This window comes from Vicia villosa, linkage group LG7, assembly GCF_029867415.1.
Source record: "Vicia villosa cultivar HV-30 ecotype Madison, WI linkage group LG7, Vvil1.0, whole genome shotgun sequence".
Taxonomy (NCBI): Eukaryota; Viridiplantae; Streptophyta; class Magnoliopsida; order Fabales; family Fabaceae; genus Vicia; species Vicia villosa.
The window spans coordinates 113,309,254-113,336,131 of NC_081186.1; the positions used below are offsets into that span (position 1 = coordinate 113,309,254).

At 33.2% G+C, this 26,878-nt stretch overlaps 2 protein-coding genes and 1 non-coding gene across 3 annotated transcripts; 1 reads left to right on the plus strand and 2 right to left on the minus strand.

Moving 5' to 3' along the window:
- Positions 1-699: 699 nt before the first annotated feature.
- On the minus strand, positions 700-6,833 carry LOC131616589 (uncharacterized). The gene is made up of 14 exons (XM_058887955.1): positions 6,058-6,833; positions 4,977-5,063; positions 4,745-4,854; positions 4,570-4,620; positions 4,254-4,425; positions 3,765-4,085; positions 3,476-3,679; positions 2,860-3,339; positions 2,545-2,754; positions 2,223-2,411; positions 1,936-2,099; positions 1,683-1,835; positions 1,522-1,600; positions 700-1,433 (listed from the first exon to the last, which is right to left on the minus strand). The coding sequence occupies exons 1-14, from the start codon at positions 6,472-6,474 to the stop codon at positions 993-995; spliced, it is 3,078 nt and encodes a 1,025-aa protein (XP_058743938.1). The 5' UTR covers positions 6,475-6,833; the 3' UTR covers positions 700-992.
- A 10,569-nt stretch (positions 6,834-17,402) lies between these two features.
- Positions 17,403-17,474, plus strand: TRNAG-UCC (transfer RNA glycine (anticodon UCC)). Its single transcript has one exon. It is a non-coding gene; the product is annotated as a tRNA-Gly (tRNA).
- Positions 17,475-21,155: 3,681 nt separating this feature from the next.
- Positions 21,156-25,751, minus strand: LOC131616590 (protein ABIL1-like). Its single transcript, XM_058887956.1, has 9 exons — positions 25,461-25,751; positions 24,315-24,397; positions 23,659-23,809; positions 23,491-23,590; positions 23,289-23,381; positions 23,088-23,172; positions 22,932-22,984; positions 22,707-22,813; positions 21,156-21,560 (listed from the first exon to the last, which is right to left on the minus strand). The coding sequence occupies exons 1-9, from the start codon at positions 25,560-25,562 to the stop codon at positions 21,402-21,404; spliced, it is 933 nt and encodes a 310-aa protein (XP_058743939.1). The 5' UTR covers positions 25,563-25,751; the 3' UTR covers positions 21,156-21,401.
- Between the last annotated feature and the right edge of the window lie 1,127 nt (positions 25,752-26,878).

Below are 26,878 nucleotides of genomic sequence, written 5' to 3' on the forward strand. Positions count from 1 at the left end.
ATGCTCCCAGAAGTTTCATTGTGGCAAGGCATCCTGCCAGACTTGAGCTATATGCAGGCACTAGTTACAAATGGTGATTGTTACACTTCAAGACAATTTTAAAGGAGGCTACGACCATCATTGTAAAGAGTCTTCAACATGACTTTTGTTCATCTCCATGCCCTTTACAAGTTTAAGCCTAAAACTAAAACAAATGATGAATCATGATGGAAGTTCTTGGTACATAAAGCAAGCATGATGGTTGTTTGTGGCAAGCAAAGGGCATCAGGCTAAAAGGCTAAGGCAGGAGGACAAGGATTATGAAAAACCACGATATGCCGTGTTCTTTCACTATCAGTATCACCCTTACTTCAATTACCATGCAAAAATCCAGGGCATGAGATTTTATAGTGTGTTTTTCCATCACTTGTGGTGGGATATGCAATTCCCTTTGGAAAAAAATTGTACAAATTAAAGATAATAGAAGTGAGGAAACCAAGGATCCATAAATTATCAACATGGAAGTTCCAATCCCTAAAGGGAAAATACCATTGGTGGACCAAATTATCATTGAGGTAAGTCATTCTAAGAAACAAGCTAAACATGATATGAGTCTTATATTAAAATAGAAAGTTCTTGTAATTAAAGGATATAGGTTAATAACTTTAAATAATTCTTTTCCACTTAATGCAACATTGCTAAAAATAAATGAGCTCCCTCTAAGTCAAACATAAAATACATTTCCCACAACATAACTTCATTTAGTTTGTCAAATGCTACAAATATTACAACCCTTCACACCATTTCCTAAAACAAAAAACCTACCATCCCAAAAAAGAATAGAATTACAGGGAGAAAAAAATTACTATTATTAAGATACTTTACACATTAGCTATTTATCAGCATGCTTACTGAATGAAAATCTTGATTATGTTAAGAAAATAAGAATTACAAAAGAAAAAAAGAATTTTTATCAAGATCTTCTGCATTGAATTCATAATCAACATCTTCATTTATACTGCAACCAAAGATGAGTTAGAACTTTCTTCCGAATCCGGTGGAGGCTTAACATATTTCCCAATTACTGTTTGTCGATGCCGTTTCCGCATTCTAATTAGCTTTTCTAAACTCTTTTGCTTCCTCTTTTCTTTCTCTTTGTTTCTTAAATTTCTCTCCCTTTCATATAAACCTTGCCAAAAAATTTCACCAGTTGATGGCCATAACCAGTGTTTGTTAGGATCCTCGGAATCTAATAACTCGGCTAAGTCCTCGTCCATGCTCTTGAGTGTGTTGTATGAGAACCAGTTGATCCACATTTTTCCTCTACGGTTCTTGAAAGCGTGTTGCTCCTGCATTAGACCGTTTTCGGGGTTCACAAATACTATCCTTCTTGCACTGTGGTAGGCCCACACGTTTACGAGAAGCTCGAGGATTCTTGAATAGCAATGCTTATCCTGCAATTTGAATATATTTTTCATGAATTCGGACAAAGTGGCACAGAGATAAGCAGAGGAAAGTAATTTTTTTGAAGACACGGGTCACCTTTGACAAACTCAAAGGACAGTGTCCAGTCGAATGGTGTTCATCGTACATCTGCGCATCCAATGCATCGACAAATATTCTGCAGAAATGGTAGTTTCTGCTTAGTTGATAACTTCAGCTTATTCACAATCATACACTTCCATTAATGAAACCAACTGTACCTGGAGAACATCACAAACTCTAAAAAGGATCTTGTGGGTAGAGCCCAACTCGACGCGACAGACCAAGTGTCACCATCCACGGGCATGGGTGGCAAAGCATCCACGTCATCCTTTAACCCGTACATTCTCCTCATCGCTTCTGAGAAAGCGGGTCTTTGTTCAAACACAAATGTAGAGAAAATCAACCTTTGCACATACTCAAACTTTCATATGGTAGTGAGAGAACACTTATAAAAAGTTTAAAGAATCTTACTTGCAACCTCCTGCATTAATGGAATCGCAAAAAGACCAAAAGTCCTTCTGCGAAGGGTTTCGCGAATCCGTATCCATCCGCACCCAGAAATATAGTGCATCTCCATACCTTTTAGATTGGATAGCATCTAATAATGCATTTTCGGCAGCTCTGGACAAAGAAGCCTGTTAAAATCCCACGCTAAATGTCAAAAAAAAAACCGAGAATGACACAGATAATATACTTATATAACTACTTCAATTATTTTCCAGAAATTGAATGAAGACGGTGATATACATATTATATACCTTCCTTGCTGTTGCTCTCCAAGACTGAAATCCAATCCAAGCACTTTTGTGTAAGCGATCAATCCGGTTAGCAATCGCAAAGAAGGTTCCAAATTCACCGAGTACATCTCTATAGTAAGCATTGTTAAGCAATGGAAGACGAGAAGATGCATCAAAATCATCTCTCCCTGACCTTCGACCTTTGCCGGACTGTGAATACATTGCATAAACATGAGCGCCATTTCACTATAGATTACATTAAAGTAATAGTTTGACCGGTAGTAACAATTTGTACCAAATATCAAAATACAAATGAACAGAACACACATGTCACAAACTTTACCAGAGAAACTCCGCGATAAAGAGATCTTTTATGTAGAAAAGGCCAGGAACCTTCGCCAACGTATGGTTCATAAATGCATAAAGGTTGTCCAGTCCGCTCAAGCTCTCCATCATCCCTTTCATGCAACTCATTCTTTAACCTATCAGCTTTCTTTGCATTTCGATATACTTCCTCCCATGTTCCGTGTGATTGATCTGTTCTATCCTTCAACTGCATTAAAAGATCAACGCGGCTTAGGCCTTGTTTGGAAAAACAACTTAATTAAAACAAGATTTTAAGTTAAGCACACCATCCTTGAAAAGTCACTGATCTTACCTCTTCGTCCTCTATTCTTTTTCTGGTAATAGCCATCTGAATATACTTTTCTTCTTCCCATAAGATATATACGAATGGATCATTAACAGCAACAGTGGTAGATGATTTATCTTTTCGAGAATGATTCCAAAGTTCTTCGTATTTATCTAAAAATGTGTTGCTTCTCAATACCCTATTTTGATACGTCAAATTTGGAACTGCTTCAAACAAATGCCACTTTTCTTTAACATGAGGGGGTATTTCAGAAATAGCTTTAGGAGGGGTAACCTCTGATGGAAGCTTGAGAATATTCTGAAGTAAAATTGCATATCCATCGATTGCTTCGGAAACCAAAAGATTTTTGGCGGTTCTTCTCCCCATTGAGGCAATGTTCCGAGTCAATGGTGATATTTTCCCTTTCAAGATCACCTCTAACATGATTTGTCTAAGAACTTTAATGTTGTTCTTGGGGAAAAGATAGCCGTTCACCCTGTCATCGACCTAGTTAATGCAAACAAAACGGTTAGCAGTTTTCTTCAAAACACATTATATGATTGGAAGTTATTATAAAAACCGTAAAAGCCGAAATCTACATAATAGCATGACGGCTATAGTAAAATATAGAGCAGAAACATACATATTTTCTGATCATAGAAATATCAGGAGCGATAATCGGTTTCTCAAAGCACATGGCTTTAATCAAAATCTCTGGAAAGGACTGTTCTTCAAGCAAGGATCCATATATCACAACATCTGATGAACCGAGAACAGAATCTGCATTCAAATCTCCAGCTAAATGCTCTATGGTACCTCTTGGATATTTCAAGCTCTGTGCCATGGTCTGATGAAACAGAATATTACAAAAATAAACAAAACTATTTGTCCATAAACTTCGAAAGGAAAAAGAGAAAAGAAAAGAAATATACCTCAAGAGCCACGCTGTAGTTATTTGTTAACTCTCCACTATGAACGATGATTCGTAATTGCGCACTAGAATTATCTTTGCTTAAAGGGAAGTCTGCCAAAAGTGGTGACAAAGCCTGCAAAACCACGGCGTGCCCCAACCACATGCCTTTGTACAAAAATTGACTGCCCACAATTGCGATAACCACATCTTCGGGACCGTAGCCCATACGGATGCGCAAATCATCTTTCTGCAATGCCATAAATGCATCTGCTTCTAATGCTTCAGCAGGGGAGCCGGGAATGACATAAAAATTTCCAGCATCAAATGTGGAGTAGATTATCTATGGAATTCAAAAAAAAAAACATTAATTGAGATGTCGGATGCTAGTTACAATTTTAATTATAACTATATTGTTTAAACCATAGAACGAAAGTTCAAAGGAAAATATCCAATATGAAACTTATTCATAAAAGATAGAGAAGAAATTAGCAATGAAAGGACTGTTTACCGGCAACGCATAGTTTGGAAAGACAACTACGGATGAACGATTGAAAACTCTTCTCCAATCATTCAAAAGTTCAACCTGCCCACTAGCGGTATATTGAATTGAACGGTAACCGAGAGCAGTGTCGTGAATGATCCATATAAGAGGTATAGACTTGAAAGGTTCCTGCAAAAAACTGTAACAAATAAAATCATTTGTGTTGCTTGAACAAGGAAATTCATGGTAGAAAACATCAAACATAATTCAAGGGTTCATGAAGTATTCAGGTTAACATAACAATTCAGAATCTTGACCTTAGAAAATCAAATAAATATCGTACCAAGAAAAGGCACCTCTGGCTTCAAGCGAGCTCACAATTATACCATCGTAGCTGCAAAAGACATGCATTCTTATCAGATCCAATCAGAATGCTAATCCAACTATTATACCATTTCGGTTCTTAAAATCGTGAAATTTGCTTAAACTAAAAATAAAAACTAGAATGTTGGTCATACTTTAGCCAGTCTACGGTGTGGTCTGGCTTGTGACAAGTTTGAATAATAGTGACGGGAACTCTTAAATTTCTCCACATATTACGCCCTGGTCCATCTTTAAGTGAAAAGACCTACAAAAGATAGAGATTACTTTAATTATAATAACCATAATAATATTAATAAAAAAATGTTTAAAACAGTTATGTAAATGGTGAGGAGGTGAAAATGTTAAAAAAAAAAGTATGTAACGTACCTGAATTCTGTAGCCAATCTCTAACAAAGCTGTGGCAATTGTTACCATTAGCAATTGTTGTGAATCAACCACTAGTTCTCCAAATATCTTCACAAAAAAATGAAATTATTTAACTTTAAAATATCAAGAGAGGGTATACAGTTTAAAATTTATGCAATATCTAACCAATCTTACTCTCATGAGATAATGCATTAATGCTAGCACCTCATAAACTCTACATATAAGGCATTTGAAAGAGCTAACTTGAGTCTGTCTTATAGCATATGCACTTATACAAGTTTTTGAAGGATCTTATGAAGGGCATTAGAGAGAATTTATCTAGGAATATCTTATGACCGATGGGCGTATGTACCTATTCCGAAGAGCTTGAAAAACCAGGCTATGTAAGTATTTCGAAATTATTTTCATATAGTCCAGTTCTTCTAGATAGCTTATGAAAATCATATATAAAACGCTTGCCCGAAGTCAACCCTCATTCCATGTTCAATTGTAGAAACAACTTATGTAGCTCTTATAATGAGCTCTAAGCTATTACCTAAACTGTTTCTGCCTCCATAGACGTAGTATGTATGGTTAATTCATCTTCCTCTAAGGAGATTGTGATAGACGTCGTATGTATGGTTAATTCATCTTCCTCTAATGAGATCGTGATGTTAATTGATAAGCTCCCTAGACACACATAGGTCTTGTTTGGATAAACAACAAAATTAAGAGTCTATAGCATAAGCATTTAACATATAAGTGCTTATGTATAAGCTACTTCTATACCAAAAGATAAAATAAAGTCAAACTATCTTTATATAAGTTATAAGCTGTTTTCATAGACTATCCTAAAAAGCTTACAAAAATAAGCTGAAATAGTTTATGGCATCTCTTAAGTTGTTTTCAGAAGCTCTCTCAAATCATCTCACAAGTGCTTATACACAAGTAAATGAGCTCAAATAATTCAATCCACAAATAGAGACACACACAAACATACAAATTGAACTTTGCAGCTAGTTGAATCCTACCAACAATTAACCAAAAAACATTCTAAACAAACACCAACATATTCATTCTGTTCAAAATTAGTTGAACTAACCAATCCCAACTGAGCCTTTCTGTAACCAAACCTCTTCCCTGTCTGATTCACCAGACTAAAATCCTTAAACTTCTCCGAAATCCTCGGCACAAAAACAGCTTCATCATCACCAATATCCAGCACATACCTCTCTCTACTATTCTGACCAGAACTCTCCCAAGACCGCATAGTCACAGCTCTCAAAGACTCCTCCGAATCCTCCACAACCGACACGGGAAGAAACATTTGAAACACAACAACAAGACACAGAAACACCACCACAGCACAAATCCATTGAACGTAATCTAGCTTCTTGAACAACAGCCGAGAGAAGCTCGATCTAAACCTCTGAGAAAACGGGTGTTTCTCTTTTTTGCTTGATTGAGGGCCAAATAAGCTCCCTTTCTTCAATGGGATCGTTGATTCCAAAGAACCCATTACAGTCCCATCAAAATTGAAGCAAAAAAGTTCTGAACTTTACCAAAACCCACATGCAAATAAGGGTGCCCAGATGGAAAATCTTCAAAAAAAAAAGTAACTGAAAGTGAAAGGAGCTGAAAAAACTTCAATTTTGATGGTGAATTCAAGAAAATGTGTGGGGTGTTAAGATTTGGGATTTGGATTTGGTTTGATTTGTTGGTGAAATGTGAAAATGAGAGAATGATACAGAGCTAAGAGGAAGTGTTGAGTGAATTTTACTGAAGAAAAGAGAGAGAGAAGAAGGAAATTGAAAAGAAGAAGATTTGGCGTTGAACAAATGAAAGGAAGAAGCGTACGCTAAAGAACACTGTGTTTGTGTTAGCTGAACACTCGGAAATAAATCTAATCTTAATTTCTTAATATATTTTTTTTGTCTAAACAAAAATCTAAGAATAATAAAAATTATTATTATTTATTTTTAATATTATAATTATTATTATTATTATGTTTTTATGACAAAGGATAAAATTTATGGTAAATGACTAATTTTTTGTGTTGTCTCAAAAGGTATATGTTAAACTTTAAAATTTGAGATAAAATGCATAAATGAAGCATTGAGGAGGAAGAAGTTGTATACTAGAATGAGTTGCACATAAAGTGAGAGTATAGTTATGCAAGATAATAAACTTGATGTTAAATACGAGTGTCTATTAACAAACGGTTGAGTTAAACTTATAGGTAATGTTAAATGGGAAGGTCTGGAGTTATGGAGCGGCGGCGAGTCTTACCTTTGTGTGTTGGTCCAAGTGTTTATTGGAGGGATACGGTTAAGAGGTATTATTGTAATCAAGATCATTAGTGATTATATATACTTATAACACTAAAACCCTAATGAGTAATTCAGAACAAATCAATAAGACGGGATTATAGTTGCTCTATAGTGGCAAACGTAAGTAATTTGGCCGAACTATGTGAACAAAGCTTTTGTGTGTTTCTCTCTACTTTGATCTGTAATCGGGTACCTGATCCAACACAAACTAATACAAGTAACTTCTATATGGTTAAAGTAACAATATAAATTATAAACTATATTCTTTCTATATGGTTAAAGTAACAATATGAATTGTAAACTATATTTTTTCTATAGGATTAAAGTAACAACATGAATTGTAGACTATATTCTTAGAGGTCTTCCTCAAGCTAAGTATGGTATATATTGATTGTGTCAAATTTGGAATGATGTGTCAAATTTGGAATGAAGGTATTGAACTTGGGGAGATTGTAGAGCCTTTGTGAGAAAAAATTTCAGTTGGTCTTATGATAGAATTGGAAGAAGTTGTAATAAACCATGTTGAATTTTCTCTCAAACAAGATGACAATCTATCTCCAAGTGTTTTGTTCTCTCATAGAAAACTATGTAGGAAGAAATGTGTAACACACTTTAAGTGACACAATACAACATTAGAGGCCTGTAACATGTGACATTTAAATCTTTTATCAAAAACATTAACCAAATCAATTCACGTGTGGTAGAAGATAAGGCTTTGTATTAAGCTTCAGAAGACTATCTGGATATTGCTCGTTGCTTATTTATTCTCCGTGAGATTAACTAAGACCCTGGAAAAAATCTATAACCCTAATATGGACTTTATAGAATCAATACAACATGCCCAATCTGCATCTGAGTAACTCAATATTTGTAAAACTGAGTTTCGATGAAACATAAGACCTCAACTAGAACTATATGTTTAGGTACCTAATAACCATTCAAGTAGCTTAATAACGAGATATGGTGGGATTGTGGAGAACTATAGTCAATTGTTGTGTAGCACATGTGATATTTGGTCTGGTTATGTTCAATTAAGTAAGCAACCAATCAACCTTATATATGAATCAATTTCTTCAAAGAGATTATCACCATTTGCATGTAGTTTAATTGAAGGATTGGGAGGGGTAAAGGCAGGTTTGGAACCTAGAAGACCCATATTCATGCAACAAATACAAAAAGTATATCTTTGTTATAGACCCGTCAAAAAAAATGTGTCAAAAAATGTGTGAAAATGTGGGTTTCGCCATGGGTGAAAATGTGTAAAAAAAATCAAAACCCTCAATTTGATTGTATCCTTTTGCAACTAACATGGCCTTATATCTCTCTATAGACCCATCAACTTTATGTTTTACCTTAAAATTTCACTTGTTACCAATAGGCTTAACATGAGGTGGCAAATCAGTTGTAGTTAAGGTACCATTATTGTCCAATGATTTTAATTCAAAAGACATAACCTCAAGCCAATATTCACATAAACATGTTTTTTTTATAATTCTTAAGATCGGTGTTATATGTGATACATGTAATGTAGACACGATGAGGGAGGGAAAATTTTGACATATAATAATATGAAGAAGTATGATAAGGAGTGACAGAAGTACCTGGAGATAAGATGTTTGTTAAACTGTATGAAGAATTGCAAACATGATTTGAAATATATTTATGTGAATGCCTTATCCTAGCAGGTTTATGTGTGGCTACATTATCATATGAAGTTGTGATGATAAGTTGATCAACTAATGAATCTTGAGATTTTGTGTCAACAAAGTTATTGTGATCATGATTGGCAATGGTTATGGGTGTATGTGGTTGATCATTGGCAATGGAGTCTGGTGTAGTTAAGGGGTGATGGACTTATATATGGTGATGGTTAATTATTGTAAGTGAACAAATTGGTGTGATATTGTCAAGTAGGATTAATATTAGAAGTTTAGTAAGGGAAAGATGTGTTCATGATGTGTGGTATTTTTAGAGGCAAAAATTTCTCTATTATAGACATCATATAGTACCAAACCCTTCATACCATTTTTATAGCCCAAGAAAATACATTTTCTACCCCTAGGTTCGAGTTTGGTTTTTTGTACTTGAAGTGTGGATGCTTAAATTAATAAACCAAAAACTTTCAGAGTATACATATATGGTACTTCTTGGAATAGGCTGAAATGTGGAGATTGATTTTGCAAAATAGGAGTGGACACTATATTTATTACAGTATATATTTAACATGTAAAATAGCATATGACCAAAAATATTTTGGCAGCTTAGTTGAAAAATAAGTGCTCTGCCTATATTTAAAATATGTTGATGCTTCTTCTCCACTCAACCATTTTGTTGCGGAGATTTCACATAACTTGTTTGATGTAAGATTCCATTAGAGGAATAAAAGGTAGGTATGATAAACTCAGACCCATTATCAATACGAATGATTTTAATTTTGGATCCATGTTGAATTTCAATTAGTTTTACAAAATTTAAGACATGCTGTCTAACTTCTTATTTTATTTTTATAAGAGTGATCCAAGTGTATATACTACAATTATCTAGAATAGTTAAAAACTATGAGTGACAATTAATAGATTTGACACCAAGAGTACCTCAAATATCAAAAGGTTCCAAAGCTTTATTTGTACTAACAACCTTATGGTCAACTAAAATAAAAGAAAAACTAGATTGTAAGGACAGCACTCTATTATGAGATAAGTGACCTAGCCTAAAATGACATAGGGCACAATCAGGTAGGATTGTAAAGGCTAACACACTTGATCTAGAGGCATACACATTTGTATCTTCCAAAGTTAAGTAGTACAATCCTCCTACCCTTTCAATAGAACCAGTCATTTTCAATGAGTTATTGTCCTAAATGAGACATTGTGAACCACAAAAGTTAACATTATAGTTACAAAGTTCACACACTTTTGAAAATGATAAAAGGTTCGATGAGAATTCGGGAATATATAATACATTTGATACACTAAAATCTGGTGAAAAGATGGCAGCTCTAGGATGTTTGGCAATAAGTAATTGGCCATTTGGTAATCTAACAATATAGTTAATCTCATCGCAAGAATGAAACCAATAAACAGAACCACATATATTATCATTAGTCCCTAAGTCAATGATACAAGAGCCAATAGTATAATTATGTAATGAAAGTGAATACTATTATGCTTACCTACTGATAGATCACAAGTAGTTAGGAATGAGCTAACGTAATTTGAATATGTAGTTTCTGAAACCTTACCAAGGCTAAATGTTTAAAGAGAACTAACATAACTTCATTGGTCTTGAGTCATATGTGAGTAACCAACTTTCACATCCACATTAGTAGATGAAGGTTCATTATCACCCCCATCAAATTCAGCATTGTTGGATAAAGGGGAATATTATTTTTGCAAATTCGGAGGAACACCATGATTCTAAAAATAGTTATCAACAATGTGATTAGTTTTTCACAAAAGGTACAAACACGAGTGTCATGCTTAGCAAATATGGAATTGGACTTAGATCCAAACTTTTTGGAATCAACAATATTAATTAATATATGTGACTCATCCATAGATAAAGAGAAATTACCTTGTCGCTCGTGCTGGACAACCATAAGAAAATCGTATTGGCAAATGTAAGGGTTCCATGAGAAGGATCTGATACTTAACCACATAGAACAAACATGTTACACTGATTGCATGCATAATAAGGTGGGTCCAAAACATTGGTTGGAATCATATTGGTAATGATGATGAGTTTTAGCTTCATTTTTCCGCCAAGAGCACGTCGTGTTGATTGAGCTTGGGAATGGTAGTTAAAACCGGTTAATTTTGGTGTAACAAAACCAGATGAAAGTCCATCACTATGAGAATATAATCATTGCAAAAGAAGTTATACATATCATGGAAAAGGATAAAGTAAAGAAAGGGTAATTTACGATTAAAGTGGACCTTTCAAAAGCATATGATAAGTTGAGTTGGGAATTCATATCGCGTATGCTGCAAGAAATCAATATGCCCTATCGTATGAATAACCTGATCATGCATGCAGAACTATTGAAACTAACGTTAACTGGACTGGAGCTCGTAATTATTTTTCGTCCTCAACGTGGAATTCGACAGGGAGACCCGATATCTCCTTACTTGTTCGTTCATTACATTGATAAGCTATTGCATCTTATTAAGGAAGAGATTATGAACAAGAATTAGAAGTTATGTTTGCAGAAGTTATGTTTGCAGATGATTTGTTACTCTTTGGGGAAGTTATTGAGCATCAAATATAATGTGTTATGGACACTCTTAACTTATTTTGCAGCATGTCTTAGCAGGAAGTGAGCCAAGAAAAAACCAGTGTGTTATTTTCAAAAAATATTGAAGTTAGTGCACCTTTCAAAGTACATAATCACCAATAACTTTGGCAAGTATCTTGGAGTTCCTCTTAGTGGTAGGAAGCTAAGAAGGAATGACTTACAATACATTGTTGATTAGATTACTTCCAAACTCAATAGTTGGAAGAAAAGTAGTTTGTCTCTGGCGGGTAGGATAACTTTAGCGAAGAGTGTCATCGAGGTTGTCCCTTTGTATCCAATGATGACAAACAAACTTCCTAAATCTTGTATCAAGGATATCCATATCCTGCAACATAAGTTTATCTAGGGAGATACAAATAAGCAGTGGGAATTCCATGCGGTAGGCTGGGAAACCCTAACAAGACCTAAAGCGATGAGAGGTATTGGTCTTAGAAATCTGGGAGATCTTAACATTGTGTGCATAATGAAGCTAGGGTGGAAAGTATATGCTAAAGCTGATGGTTTGTGGTGTAATATTCTGAGGAGTAAGTATGTTTCTAACAACAATGATGTGCCTTCTAAATCTAGAAGTATTGATTCCTCCATTTGGAAGAAGATTATCAAAAGCATCCTAAGTTGCTTGAAATTGTAAGTTGGAGTGTCGGGGATGGTAAGAGTATTAAAGTTTGGGAAGATAATAGACCGGGGAAAGAATTCTGCTTGAACAATTTTGATGTTAATATTCCATATAACATGTGAAGAGCTAAGGTATGTGACTTATTTAATGAGCATGAAGAGTGGAACATGAGTATTATTCAACCTGGTTGCCTCAAGATTAGATTGATAAGCTTCAATCGTGCTTGCCTCCTTCCATAGGGCAAAATTCTGGCATATTTATGTTGCAGGTACTAGCAGTGGAGATTTCTCGATGAAGGCGAATTTTAATGCAGTTACTGGGTTCGATAATAGTTTATAAGCTGGAGAGTGGGATAGGATTTGGAAAATTGTTTCTTTGGAAAGATGTTGAAGTTTCCTCTGGGCATAAACATGACAGACTCCTCACAAATTACAGTAAAAACAAATAAGCTTAGGAAGTGCAGGTTGCAAAAGATGTAGTAACACTTGTGAGACAACAATGCATTCTTTAAGATATTGTTCAAAAAGTATACATGTTTGGAAGAGCTTAGTGCCAAGTAAGGGAAGTTTTTTACATATGATCTTAAGAATTGGATTAATCTTAATCTTAAATATTATGGTGAAGGAAACAAGAATTGGAGCAGAGTGTGGGCTATAGTGTGTCATGCGCAGTGGTCTTCGTGTAATATGGAAGATCACAATGAAAACTATATGAGACCACCATATCCAATAAATCATATCTTGCAAATGAGCCTTGATAATGAGAATGCTACAAATATTTACAAATAATTATCGGGGAAAGGAAATAGAAATGGTAGATTAGGTTGGAAGTCTCCTCTTATCAATATGGTTAAGTTAAATTTGGATGGTGCTAGAAAAGATAGTAACTCAACTGGGTGTGGGGGAGTCATTAGAGATGATAAAAGTATTTGGATAAGTGGTTTCTCTAAAAACTTGGGATCGTGTAACGCTATTCTTGCTGAATTTTGGAGAGTGTTTGAAGGGCTAAAGATTACAAAAAATTTATGTTTGTGGAAAGTGGAGGTCAATGTTGATTCCCTTGTGGTTGTGAATACTATTGAGGAAGGAAATATAGGTTTGGTGGAGTGTGTGGCTTTACTTGGAGATATTAGAAGGCTTATAGATGACCACGATGTTGTGCAAGTCTACCATGCTTACTGAGAAACGAAAAGGTGTGTTGATACTTTAGCCAGTATTATTTGCTCGAAGAAGCAATTTCACTTCTATGAATAAGCTCCAACTTATTTGAAGTCCATTCTGAATACTAGTTCATCTGGTGTTGATTTTATTTATAACACCAAAAATCTCATTAAATGTAGGAACTCAAAAATTGTATTGAATGGAGGATTTTGGAGGGTTTTGGAGGACTTATATAAAATTTTCAAATATCTTTTAGGTTGTTATAGTATTTTGAAAATTAAAAATTTAGTAATGATAATGACTCTTTTATCATTCTAAACAAAATTATTTTATCAAAAAATAAATATTTTCCTTTATTTTTCTAAAACCTTCTCCTCCCCTCCCCTCCAAACTCGTAAACAAAGCTTAGAAATATTATTTTGTAGTTATTTTTTTTATGGGCTTAGACCCTCCCGCTCATTAAAGAAAATTAAATTAAATTCTAATTAAAATAACTTGTAAAATTACTATATTTAACTTTTTTTTTTTTACTAATGCTCTTAGACAATTTTTTTTTTCTTTCCAATTATAGTATTGTACTGAAAGTAGACTAAATACCACTATATCTTGTCACGCACATTTAATTTATAAGCTTAGGGTCACGCTTGCAGAAGAAAAGTTGCCCGAAAAAATAAATATCATGTGATCAATACTAAAGTTTTTAATTATGTTTATTATTAATTTATTTTCCTATATTGGCAGTTGCTCAGATCTTTGTTTTTTAGTGACAAAACAAAATAGACCTTTGTTTATTGTGAATCACATAATAATGCCTGGAAATTAGTCGGTGGCAAGTGGTGACAATAAATCTATTTCTTTTGAAAAAAAACAATAAAGAGCTCGCTTGATCGACGAACATAAATATATTGTTTTTAAAATACTTTTATTTTAAAAATATTAATTTTTTTTGAAGAATTTAGTACACTTTTTTTAAAGAAAAATAATTAAATTTAGAATTCTCTCCATTTTAAAAAATATATTTATTTTTATAGAAATACATATCAAAATTTTAAAAATTATTAATAGAGAGATTTACTTGGTTAAATAATCTATTATTATGGATGTTCATTAATCAAAAAATTTTATATTAATTTTTCATTATTATATGTCATTGTCAATATATGACTCTTATTATATTTGAAAATGACACGTGGTAATGAGAATAATACAATAGTATTTCTCGCTTCTCTTTCTCTCATTCATTTTTACTCATTGTTTATTGTTAGCTTTATAATATGTTATCGACACAAAACTCTACCTAACTACCAAATTTGAAAATGACAAAAATTGAAGTTATAGCTATCTTAGGTAATATTATCTTTTATTCTTCTATTCTACATTACTAGAAGTTTGTGAAATTTGTCTACTAACAACTAGAAATTTGTGAAATTGTTTTTTTAACTAAAAAATCATGAATATGTATTATGATGCAAAAATTAGTATCGAGGAATCAGAAGTTTCTTTAATTCCAATAAATTTTGTGGGTTTCTAAAGAAAATTAAAATTTTGAGAAATTGAATTTTTCATGACATTAGTTCTTGCATCAATTAAAATATCGTGCAAATGTTTATTGTCTACTCACAGTCAGAATTTTGTGAAGTTGTTTTCTCAAACTAAGATCTCAATTTCTGATTTTTTTTTTCATAACTTTCTTGATAAGTATCACATAATATAAAATTGATATTGAATACATTGTAGCATAAACGTCTAAAGTTAATTGTATGACTTATACTTGTGAGACCATAAATTCTAAATTAGATATTTATAACATACAAAATATGAATATTAAGATATTTATTCACATTAAGCCAACAAGTTTATATATGATAATTCTCCCCTTAACTTATAAATTATTTTTGGATGTGTTGTGTATAATTCAATTGCTCAAATATAGTACGCCAAGATGATTTTTGAAAGAATGTTGAAAAATGCATTTTATATGAATCTCATATTTGGGGTTTTATCTTGGTCCAATAATTAGATGCTTGTTTGAAACCCAGTAGGCTAATTTTTAATTTATAAATTAATTTTCTCAATATTAGGGGGAGAGAATAAACAACTCAAAATCTCAAAATATGCACAATTTGAAATAAAATATTATTATATCATTTTGATTCTCGAAGTTCAAATTCAATTCATTTGTAGAGTTTATGAAACAAATTATCATATGGTAATACTCCACTCAAAGTGGATTCTCCTATTGGACAATCTAATATTGCAAATGGTAGGAAAGTCGGTTCTAATGTTAAAAGTTCTCTAGAAAAGAAATTAAAGTTAAAGATGACCCAAGTGAGGATATGAAAATTCTAAGACCGCTTCGACATAATTTATTTTTCAGTTCTAGAAGAACTAATCAAGTATTTGAAATATGAAACAAAAAGATCTCGATAAATTAAGTCAGGAATGAAATGCGATGAAAACGAAGTTAAGAAAACAAAATATAAAGTCAATATTGGAAATGTTACTCGGAACAATTTAAATATTATTCGTACGAGACTTATGCACATCAACTTGACCCTGGTATAATTATCTTAGTGAATATTTACTAAGAGATAGACATACAAGTAACTCCACATGTCCTTGTATTTTTATGAAAATAATTGAATTTTCTTGATATAATAGATATTCATGTGGATAACATTAATATTATCCATGAGGAGAATTGTGAGTTTTGTGAGGCAAAGGAAACACTGCACCATCTATTCTTTGATTGTAGTGGCACAAAGTGGATTTGGAAAGAAATGTTGAGCTAGCTAAACATAGATCATATGATCCAAGGCTGGATGCAGGAAATAAAGTGGGCTATTAAAGTGTGTAAGAGCAGAAATTGGAGAAGGAATTTCCTGAAAGTGGTGCTTGCTGTATGGAATATGAGAAATTGTAGAGTGTATAGAAAAGATTGTGCAGATAGGGATATAGTTACACATATTATAGAAAAGGTTGTGAATAGAGTTTGGGTGATTTCTAAACTTAGAGAGAAATTAGGTTTTTTAATGTTGAATTAGTGACTTTGTTCACCATAGGCTGGACCCTCAGGGTCGCTTTGTATTAAACAATTTTTTTGGTTATATATATAATCTCTTTTTTCAAAAAAAAAAACATTAATATTATTGCAATTCCAGAAGAGTTTTCAAAAGCATAAAATAAACATTATTATTTCTTATCATTATTTATTAATTATGTATTTTCTTTTTTTAGAATGTTTAACCATTGTCAACCCTTTCTCTAATTTCATTTTTGAAAATGATAAATTAAAACATTTTCTAAATTTATAAATTTAAAAATAAAAATAATTTTAAAAAATGAAAGAAAAAAAACTATAAACTAATTACTAAATACTTTCATTTTATTAAGAAGGTGGTCAATCGTAGTATTCTTATTAGAAAAATTAATGCCTACAACTATACGCATAAAATATTCAATTTATATATATAAAAAAAAATATGAAACCAAGTAAATTCATTAGATTTCTTAGCATTTGTCCCCCACCAACAAACAATACTTTTTAAATTGGTTAAATGCTAATTGATGTAATACACTTTTAAAAAATCATTTACTTTAAAAGAAAAATATATGTAACTTAATTTAGAATAGATATTTAAAAAATTGATTCTATCCAATTAAATGTAATTTAATTAGAATTGGTTTTTTATAAATATACAAATTATAATTATATAAAAAAATAAAAATAATAGATTAAATTTTAATAATAATTAATAAATTATTAAAAAAATGATATATATATATATATATATATATATATATATATATATATAGTTTAATTTAGTGTAATTTTAAAAACAAATCCAAATATTTTTCACAAAAACACATTCAAACACATTGTTTTTTACATGGATTTGAACTTTCTCATCCCTAGCTATAAAAATGGTATTGCATGGACGTGAGCCACACACTATAAAAGTGTTCTCAAAGACCCACTATTAGTTGGCCATAAATTTTCGTATAATATAACGTCATGTAAAATTTCCTTGGGAAATACAATCAACAGCGTTTGTAGTCCAACGGTTAGGATAATTGCCTTCCAAGCAATAGACCCGGGTTCGACTCCCGGCAAACGCAATGAATTTTTGTTAGCTTTTTATTCTGAATCACTTCTAAGGCAAGGCTTCATTCGGTTTGGTGAACATTCGGAAATTGATATTTTCATCATTAAATTTTAGAATTTATGATACTTAGAGAAATAATCAACAAGAGAAACTAATGTTATAATACTCCAATAAAAATATTAAATTGTATCAAATGATTTTGTTCATTTCAAATGTAGCAGTTGCTAGTGTTAAATTATATTTCATCTTATTTTTAAAATCATATCCTAAATGTGCTAGCCATATTACTAAATCTATTGAATGTGTTAACTTTATTATCTATTCATAAAAAAATGTTTCAATTACTTATAAGTTTGAAAAATAATTTGCAGCTAAAAAAGTTACAAGAATAATGAAGATTAATTTTTATGTTTTATTTTTCATATTTTTTTGATGTTAAACTTTTTAATGAATTCACTTTTATTCTTTAAGTGAGTTTATGAGTTAATGTGATACAAAATTACTAACTTACAAAATGACAAACATTTACTATATTTTTCGTAGGTATTTCATAAATCATCCATCTATCTCATCTTTCTTCACATTTATGTTTTAAATTTTTAATATTAAGTTTTTTTATCCATGATATCTTAATGACGAGACTTTCGTAGAGAATTTAGAGGTGGTGACTAAAATATTTAACACCATTTGAAAGACGAGTTTATAATTATGTCTCAAATTGAATATTTGTGAAAGTGAAATCTTTTAATCTTTGTGTGATGATAGTAAACTTTGCAAGAAATTGTTTCTTCGAATATTAGGAGGCAGATGTTAGGGATGAAGTTGTTTGGAGATGTTGTTAGTCGAGATGGAGACTTAGCCTAAGAGGTGTCCATGAAGAGAGCTGCTAAGGTTGTTGAGTTAATGCGCCTTTTACCACCGCTAAGGGTTCCTCACAGTGAACTTCTTCTACTTTGATTCTGCATGGGTAGCATTCCATGTCCTTGGGAAGAGTTCCCTGAGAAAGACCTCAAAGGTATAAGCTCCCTTGCTCGTACTAGCCCATGCCCAATATAGTCCCTATCAATTAGTAACAAGCTTTTCTTCACTAACATTTTTTATTTCAATGTCGATTATATACAATACAAGATCATCGAGTTGGAAACTTCAGGCTTTAACCTTTTTGTTGTATTTGACAATGGATAATTGCTTAATGACAACACTAGTGAAGGCTACAAATCATCTTCTTTTGTCTAAGAGATCAAATTCTTCCTTGATGACTTGTGAATTATCCTTATCCTGCAAATGATACATTGTTCTCCATAAGAGTTTCCCTACATCAACCAAGATGACAGTCTTGGTGCTATAGAAAAGCCAGAAGGGTGTTTTACTAGTTGCCAAATGACACGTAGTTCGGTATGCCCAGAGAACACGAGGGAGCTCCTCAAGCATGTTTTTTCGTCCCCTTAGAGTTTTATCTTCAATCCTCTCAACAAAATTTAGTTGGCGACTTCAATTTGCCCATAGCTATTGGGGTGTTCTACCGGCGTGAACGGGTGCTTGAACTTGAGATATTTGAAGGGTTTCTTTAAATTCTTATCTGTGAATTGGATCTAGTTGTCGATGATAATGAATTAAGAAATGTCTATTTCCCGTGGATAAACTTCACCATGTTTATGAACTGAGCTCGTATAGAGGAGCGAGGTGGAAATCCCCATGCTTCTAACATTGCTCACACTTCTTCATGTAGGTTTTGTAACACCTTAAACCCGATATAATTTTTTTCTTCCTTTATAAAAGCATTACATATTATAAGAAAATAAGACAAGGGTGTAACACCAACATAATACTCAATTTTTTATTTCGAAATAGAGTTGAAATCCAAAACATAACAATTAGGTACAATTTTTTGACTTAAAACAAAGTAGAGAACATAGCAAAAGAATCCAAACCCCGGTGTTACAATATCAGAGCTATTATTCTAAAATAAACTAACTTAATATGTGCTCCTAGAACTGCGTGCCTGAAAAAAAGTGAAATGTTTCAATGATGGAAAAATACTTAATGCGCTTGTCCATCCACCATTTTTTCAACTAACTCCAAGTGTTTCCACTTTCGACTCAAAGCGAATTGAATGACATCTTCTTAAGTCGGGTGCGACTTCTAAAGACTTCCTCGACTCATTAAGGCCCGACAAGCTTCGGGGGAAATTGTTTTAGGCCGACCAAAGGTCCAAGGAGCTCAGGCCAAACTGATGTCAGTCTACTCCAAGTGATCCAATGTATAAAAGTCATCTCACGAAATATTCAAGGTACATTTTCTATTTTCTGATCTCCACTTTTGACTACACCCATATTAAATTCCGAAATGACTTGAGCATTAGGTAGGGATGGCAAGCTGAACCAAACTCGCGGGGCCCCACCCGTACCCGAACCCAAGTCAACGGGTGAAAACCCGAGTTGACTGGGTTTGGGTTCGGGTTCGGGTGCCACCCGATATTTCGGGTGCGGGTTTGGGTAGTGTAAAATCTGCACCCGAAATCACACCCGCTTTTATATATATATATATATATATATATATATATATATATATATATATATATATATATATATATATTGTGGAAAGTTGTAGGAAAATTGTAGAAAAAAATGTATTTTATTTATTTTGCTGCGGGTTCGGGTTTGGGTGAAAAAAACCCGAACCCAACGGGTGTGAGCGTGGGTGTTATTTTGTCACCCGAACAACATTTGGGTTTGGGTTTGGGTGTCGATTTCGGGTGCGGGTTTGGATATTGCGAAACTCACACCCGACCCGACCCGTTACCATCCCTAGCATTAGGGTACTAACTTTACAGATCCACCCACCCCACCCAGCGTCGTATCAATGACTAATTCCACCCGATCAAGATTCTTCACCACCAACATACTCTTAATTCTGATTCCAAAATAGAACAATATTAAAAGGAAGAGAATGAATATTTCATTATTTTAATGATATTACAAAATAGGTGATTAGATGTAAATTAATTAATTTATAATTGTGTTTTAATATAATGATGATAGAAATAGTGTAATGCAATCTTTAAAGTTTCTTAAATTTCTTACCGTTACTAAATTTATAGAACTCAAAATCACATTCAACAATGAGTATTAGTTTTTCATAATTGTTCTTGTAATTATAGGTCTCATAATGACAATATATTGTTCTTTCCCCTCTTTCTACCCAATTCTCACGCGAATATAAAAAGCTTATGCGTGACATAAATAGTCATTTTTGTGTTTAAAAAACTTACTTAAGTGGAGTACTCAACAATTTAAAAAGAATCTTATTAAAATGCACAAACAAGTCTATAAAAAGAAAAAAGGAAAAAAAAAAAAAAAAAAGAAGAAAAAACGAAAAAAGAAGAAAAAAAGGGCCAATGTACTTTACTAGGAAGAAACCTATATAAGCAAAAGCAATCTCAAAGAGATTCTTGTTGACACACCCTGACCAAGAATTAATGCAAATTTAGTGGTGCTACAAAATGGGTTAGACACAAGAATGAGACTTCATCTTGGAAATTTTCCCCAAACGCCAAAACTCTTAAGGACATGAAAGTTAATAAACCCTTTTTGAATACCATACCAGAAATACACATGTTATCTTAGAACATTAGAGGGATATAAATCACAGTAAATAAGTGGAGAAAAAGGAAAGAAATGCATATGGATCACAATTCACAAAGGTAACATTGAGCTAGTAGAAGGTCAAGATTCCAACCATTATCATTGCCAATTACTATACAATATCATTATTCAAAGGCTTGGACCAAAAGCTAATTATTTCTAATTTCTGAGCATTTAATGGAGGCATAGTTAAAGGAAAAAGAATTAAGCATCCAGGTAGAATAAAGGAACATCTTCAATCCTCTGTATCTAAAAAACAATACATCTACACATCCTTAGGTTGTGGTATTTATGATTCATGAGAAAGAACTAGTCTTCAATTTTGGTGCTTTCTGTTTGACAAAGAAAGCTGATAGCACACTTCTGCTGCGAGGAGGAGTTTGGGCAGACTCGCGGCGATTTGCATTGTCGAATGACCTGAACCCTGTCATTGGTTTGGAACCATCCAAAGCATCCTGCAGGCAGAGACTCAGTAACTTATTGACAACATTTATTTTACATTTTACAAAAACAAAGATAACATGAATAAAGTATAAATACACTCTTCAACTATAGTGGTAGAGCAAAATGGCTAGCCAGAAATATTGATTACAGTTTCAAATATTTGGTTTTCACCATTTGATAAAGTATGGTAACAATTATTGGGTTTGGTGCAAGTCAAGTCAACTAAAATGAAAAGCCATTTTTTCCAAGCTAGAAACAACCATTCAAAACTCAAGAGCATTAAATGTTTTACAGTCATAGTCTTCTATATATTAATTTTATTGTCAGCCAGCCAGAGACAGAAACTGTTGGGATACCACACTAGAACTGAAGAACCATGCATCTTCCTATCTCATTTAATGACATTGTAACTTAAGTTAAAAATCTCAGATGAAAGTTCTTTTATTTATGTGATGCACATGCAATACCAGTCATCCTCAAACCAAAGTTTCTCAGTGTAAACTATGAAATGATAAAATTATTGGGTGGCTGACGTAATGATTTCCAAAAAAAAACCTATTTCTACCATTGAACAAACACTCAAAGGGGAATGAATACAGAGACATAATCCAACACAACCATAAAGTATTCACAGTTATATCGTTTTGTAAGAACATCATACTAAAAATATGAACTGCTTCTACCGACTACAGGAGAACACCTCTCAATCAATCATTTCTTGTTAAAAACTTATGTTAGCTAAAGAGATAAAGAACATTTGCCTAGATATACTATGAAGCAGCAGTTCTAAAGCAATGTGGTATAAAATCAGTTGAAGCCCTCATTCTCTCAAGAAGCTTAGACATCGGGTTTAAATGCTATGAACTAGTGTTTATGTCCATAATGTAGCAGCTACGCCCTATATTGGCTACTACTAAAATGCAGAACTTTATAAACTACTATAATGCAAAGCTTATTGCCTACATGAACTGTTAATAGAAATTTAACACCTATTTCCTTCTAAACCAAGTGCTAGCCAAGCAGGTTCAGCAAAATATTAATAAACAGATTTTAGAACACTGGCAAACAACGAGCAAACAATAGATAAATGACAATCACAAGTTGGCCATTAAACATGGCACCGCCACTTTCAGTTCTTAAAATTAATATGCAATTACCCTGCGTGTGCCACCAAAATTTTGGGCATGTATAGTAGAAGTAGGAACTCCATTTGGTAAGTGAACTTGTGCTGGTGAGGACTTCGTCCAGGTGCTCTCTTCATTGTCTGCAGGCACATAACCAAAGACTATAAGGAGATATAACTTACACATCAAGAAATAATCATCGCGGGGCTTGTCTAACTGAAATATTATATATACAAGAGATACAACTAAATCACAAACCTAACAGGTGGAAAAATCCAGAGGCCTTGGCAGAAAATTTAGGGTTCTCGATGCTGCAAAAGAAGATGCCATATGATAATTCCATTCATGTTTAGAGCTGAAACCAAAGTTACAGTAATATAGTACAGCCTCATACTAAAAAAATATTGAACTTACTTTGGGGAAGCATGCGGAGTCCCTTTCAATGTAGACTTAGTCTCTGATGCTAAATGCCATGAAAGAGTTTTTGCTGGAGGGTTACCTAGATATCAAATACATATTCCAATTAGTTATATGCTATTCATTTGTAAAAACATAACCACGGCCAGAATCAATGCGAAAAACACTTGGAGGGACGAAATTTCCCCCACCACACACCTGAAGATTGAAAACGAGTTCTGGTTTGAAATGAATTCTGTTTTGCATCAATTTGTATGTGCGGACTGAAATGCACCTTTTTATTTACAGAGTCTAGCTTGCAATGTTAAACAAAATGCACAGAATTGTTAGTAAAAACTACCGGTATAGATTTGTAGTGCTACAATCTCATCCAGACAAACATAAAAGCAGTAAGGCCTACTTGGCAAAATATAGTGCTTATGATGTCTGGGAATGAAAGCCAACAATTGCTGCTGCCGAAGACCTTCTTTTTCCGTATAAACTTGGCACGTAAGAAGTTTCTGTTATTAAGAAAATATGTTACTTATATGTCTATCAAAATATAGTATCTAAAAAAAATCTGCATTACCTGATTTATCGTAGAGACCTTCAAATCCATAGTTGAGATATCCAATGTGTGCTGCTCGAGAAGGTCAGTTAATTTGTATGCAACAGTTCCAAGATGATCAACAGCATTCACAAGGGCTCTTACAGCGTAATCTTTTAGGTTGTCAAGTACCCTAATGCATTAATAGCATATAGCTAAGGAAAATTCAATGCAGTTCGAACACAAAAATATATGAAAAGAAAATGTTATTGACAATGGCACCCGTTTATATCTACCAGAAGAGTATGCAGGGTCCTATAATACCAAAGGAACCTTCCTCAACTAGTCACCAAAATTTTGAGAGACTCAAGTCCTTTTAGGAATACTATAACACTCTTACTCACTAATTTCACAAATGAAAAATGACCTTACTTTTTAAGAATCGGTATAGTGAATGCTTCAGCATTTACATATCAATTACGGGGATACTAGTTGATGTTAAGGAATCAGCACCCCAGAAATACGTTACAAAAGAAGCAGTCAATGCTCTTTAAGTTTCCACATCACAAATGATCCTAAGTTTGTTATTAGTATTACAGACCATCTTAATAAAATAAAATAAACACAGTACAAATTAAGGCTGGCTTCAAGAACAAGTTGAAGAAAAAAACCATTAACAAAAAGAAAGAAGTCCTTACATTTGTTTCTGCTCGCTATGGAGATAAGATTTTTCACAGTATTCTGCAGCAGAATAAAGTTGAGGCCTCAGGTTTTTAAGTTCCTGAAATTACCACAATATAGGGATAACGATTGTCAACGCATGTTTTAAATAGTAACCACAATAATCAAAGAGAGAAAAAAAAATCAAACAGTACCATTAAAAATTAAACAGCCATGTTAATCCCTTAAACAGTGATAATAACTATTACTTAAACAGATGTAGGGATGTCAATGGGGCGGGGCGGGGGCGGGGGACACTTCCCCATCAAATTCCCCGCCATCAAATTCATTCCCCATCCCCGTCCCCGATCCCCGTCACGGGGGAATTTCTATCCCCATCCCCATTCCCCGCGGATCCCCGTTACCCGCGGGATCCCCGTAGATCCTACATTTATTCATTAATATTTTAGTTTTTTAAATGTATATATTTTCTATGAAAATAAAAAGCACAGCGAATTCACATATTTATTATGTTATTAAAAAAATATTAGTATTTGACAGTTATTATTTTTTATTAAAAATACTAATGGGGCACAAAATAATAATATTTTTTTTTATAAATTTCTATAAAATGCTATAAAATTCAACAACATGAATTATAATACTTTTTAAAATATATATTAAATTAAAATAATATGCGGGGCGGGGTCCCCGCGGGGCGGGGCATGTATTCCCGTCCCCGTCCCCGAAGTGCTCTCGGGGGAATTTTTCTCCCCATCCCCGTCCCCGCGGAGGAAAATTCCCCATCTTTGGGGCCTCAAACGGGGCGTTCCCCACGGGATCCCCATTAATAGGTCCAAACTGACATCCCTAAACAGATGTAAGTCTGTACATAAGCGCTTATTTTGATAAGCAATTATAAACCTAAGTTTTTGCAACATTTTTCAAATTTCCGTTTCTACCGCGTTGGATCAAGCCTATTAGAAACAGTTTCTCCAGCATTAATCTTGAATAAAATCACAATCACAAAACAAAATTGGCAAGAAACACAGCAAAATATGCCAGATACAAACTCCACCAAAAAAATCGAAACAAATACAGATCTGAACTTAAAAAAATATAAAAATGAAACAAAAAAAATAAAGAAAACAAGAAAAAAGTGAGAATCATCAGAGAGAGGGAACCTGCAAGGAGTTAACGAAGCTCTTGCTGCGTTCCATGGAAACTTCATCGAAGGTCATAGCGGAGTTGTTGTGAAACGTCGTCGTTGGGTGCTCTAACTCCATAGCTAGCTATAACAGAAACGTAACAAACTCAACTAACTCAACTAACTAACGAATCAACGACTTGGATCGTTCGAATTGAAAAAGAAGAATGTGATTAGAATTAGAAATGCGGTTGAACCGCCATTGATGCTGTTATGATTAATTTCATAATGAAAAGGAGAAAAGAAGAGAGAGAAAAGAGAGTTTAATTTTTTGAAGTGAGAAATGAGAGTGAGTATTTAATGGAAATGCCAGGTGGCAGGTGAGTTAGTTGAAACTAACTTCTACTTCACTCCATTTAGAGCATCTCCAATGGTGCAACCCATTTTTGGGTTCTTTATGGGTCCCACTAGCCACATCATCTTAAAATAATTTTTATAATTTTTATTTTAATTGTATAATTCTAAAAAGTTATTATTGGGCCCACAACTTTACCTTATAAACTAATTTGATTGGGTACCACAATTTTTTCATAGTTGCATTGCAATGCAATGGTACTATGATGTGGCATGTCTAGGTGGAGAACTTATTAGAAGGAACTACCATTGGAGATGGTCTTAGTACCCGACGGTGGGTTTGGTTAAAAGACGAAAGTGTCCTTATGGGTTGACGGTTGACCTAACGCCACTCACTTGCAATGCAATGAGATTCAGAAAAAATAATTGTTTGCATCATTGTAATCAATGCATACATAATGTATTTGTGTATTATATGTAAAAGGCTCATGCTAACATGTGCCCTAAGGGCACATTTAGGGCACATGTTAAGGATACTATAATTAGAAAAAGTTAAATGTAATTAAATGTAATAAAGTCAAATTTAAAGTTTCGATACATTGAATGCACGCATTCCAATAAAAAATTTCTATAAATATCTCATTAACTTGTGCCATTGGGGGCACATGTTAGCTTTTCCCTATGTAAAATTGTAAATCTATAATGCATTGTTTTTTGTTTTTTCTTCCTTCTTTTTTTGTGTACAACTTTCTGTTTTTCTTATATACGTTGCTAGTGTATTTATACATCATTGTTGCAACTTGAACTCACCAAATACTACTAAAATATAAAGTGAATTAAAAATTACAAATGTACCTTATTTCATAAAATAGATCCAAATTGCTTATTGACAACTAATCACACATACAAACCAATATTATAAACAAATACTAAAATTCTAATGATATTGTTTTAATATTTTATTCACCAATATTTTTAAAGGCGTAGTGGATTATCGTACACTAGCTAAAATTTATCACGATTAAACTACAATTACATAGGGTCTTAAAAAATATTTTGTTACATTTAAAGTATTAAATGGAAGCTATATTTATTTTGTCA

Excerpts from the sequence above, each read along its gene's own strand:
- LOC131616589 (XM_058887955.1), bottom strand. The coding sequence starts at position 6,474 with ATGGGTTCTTTGGAATCAACGATCCCATTGAAGAAAGGGAGCTTATTT. Across the intron at positions 3,680-3,764 it reads ACTACAGCGTGGCTCTTGAG|ACCATGGCACAGAGCTTGAA; the intron begins GTATATTTCTTT and ends CTGTTTCATCAG. Across the intron at positions 1,601-1,682 it reads GAGTTTGTGATGTTCTCCAG|AATATTTGTCGATGCATTGG; the intron begins GTACAGTTGGTT and ends CCATTTCTGCAG.
- LOC131616590 (XM_058887956.1), bottom strand. The coding sequence starts at position 25,562 with ATGGAGTTAGAGCACCCAACGACGACGTTTCACAACAACTCCGCTATG. Across the intron at positions 22,814-22,931 it reads TGGATTTTTCCACCTGTTAG|ACAATGAAGAGAGCACCTGG; the intron begins GTTTGTGATTTA and ends ATGTGCCTGCAG. Across the intron at positions 21,561-22,706 it reads ATTTTGGTGGCACACGCAGG|GATGCTTTGGATGGTTCCAA; the intron begins GTAATTGCATAT and ends CTCTGCCTGCAG.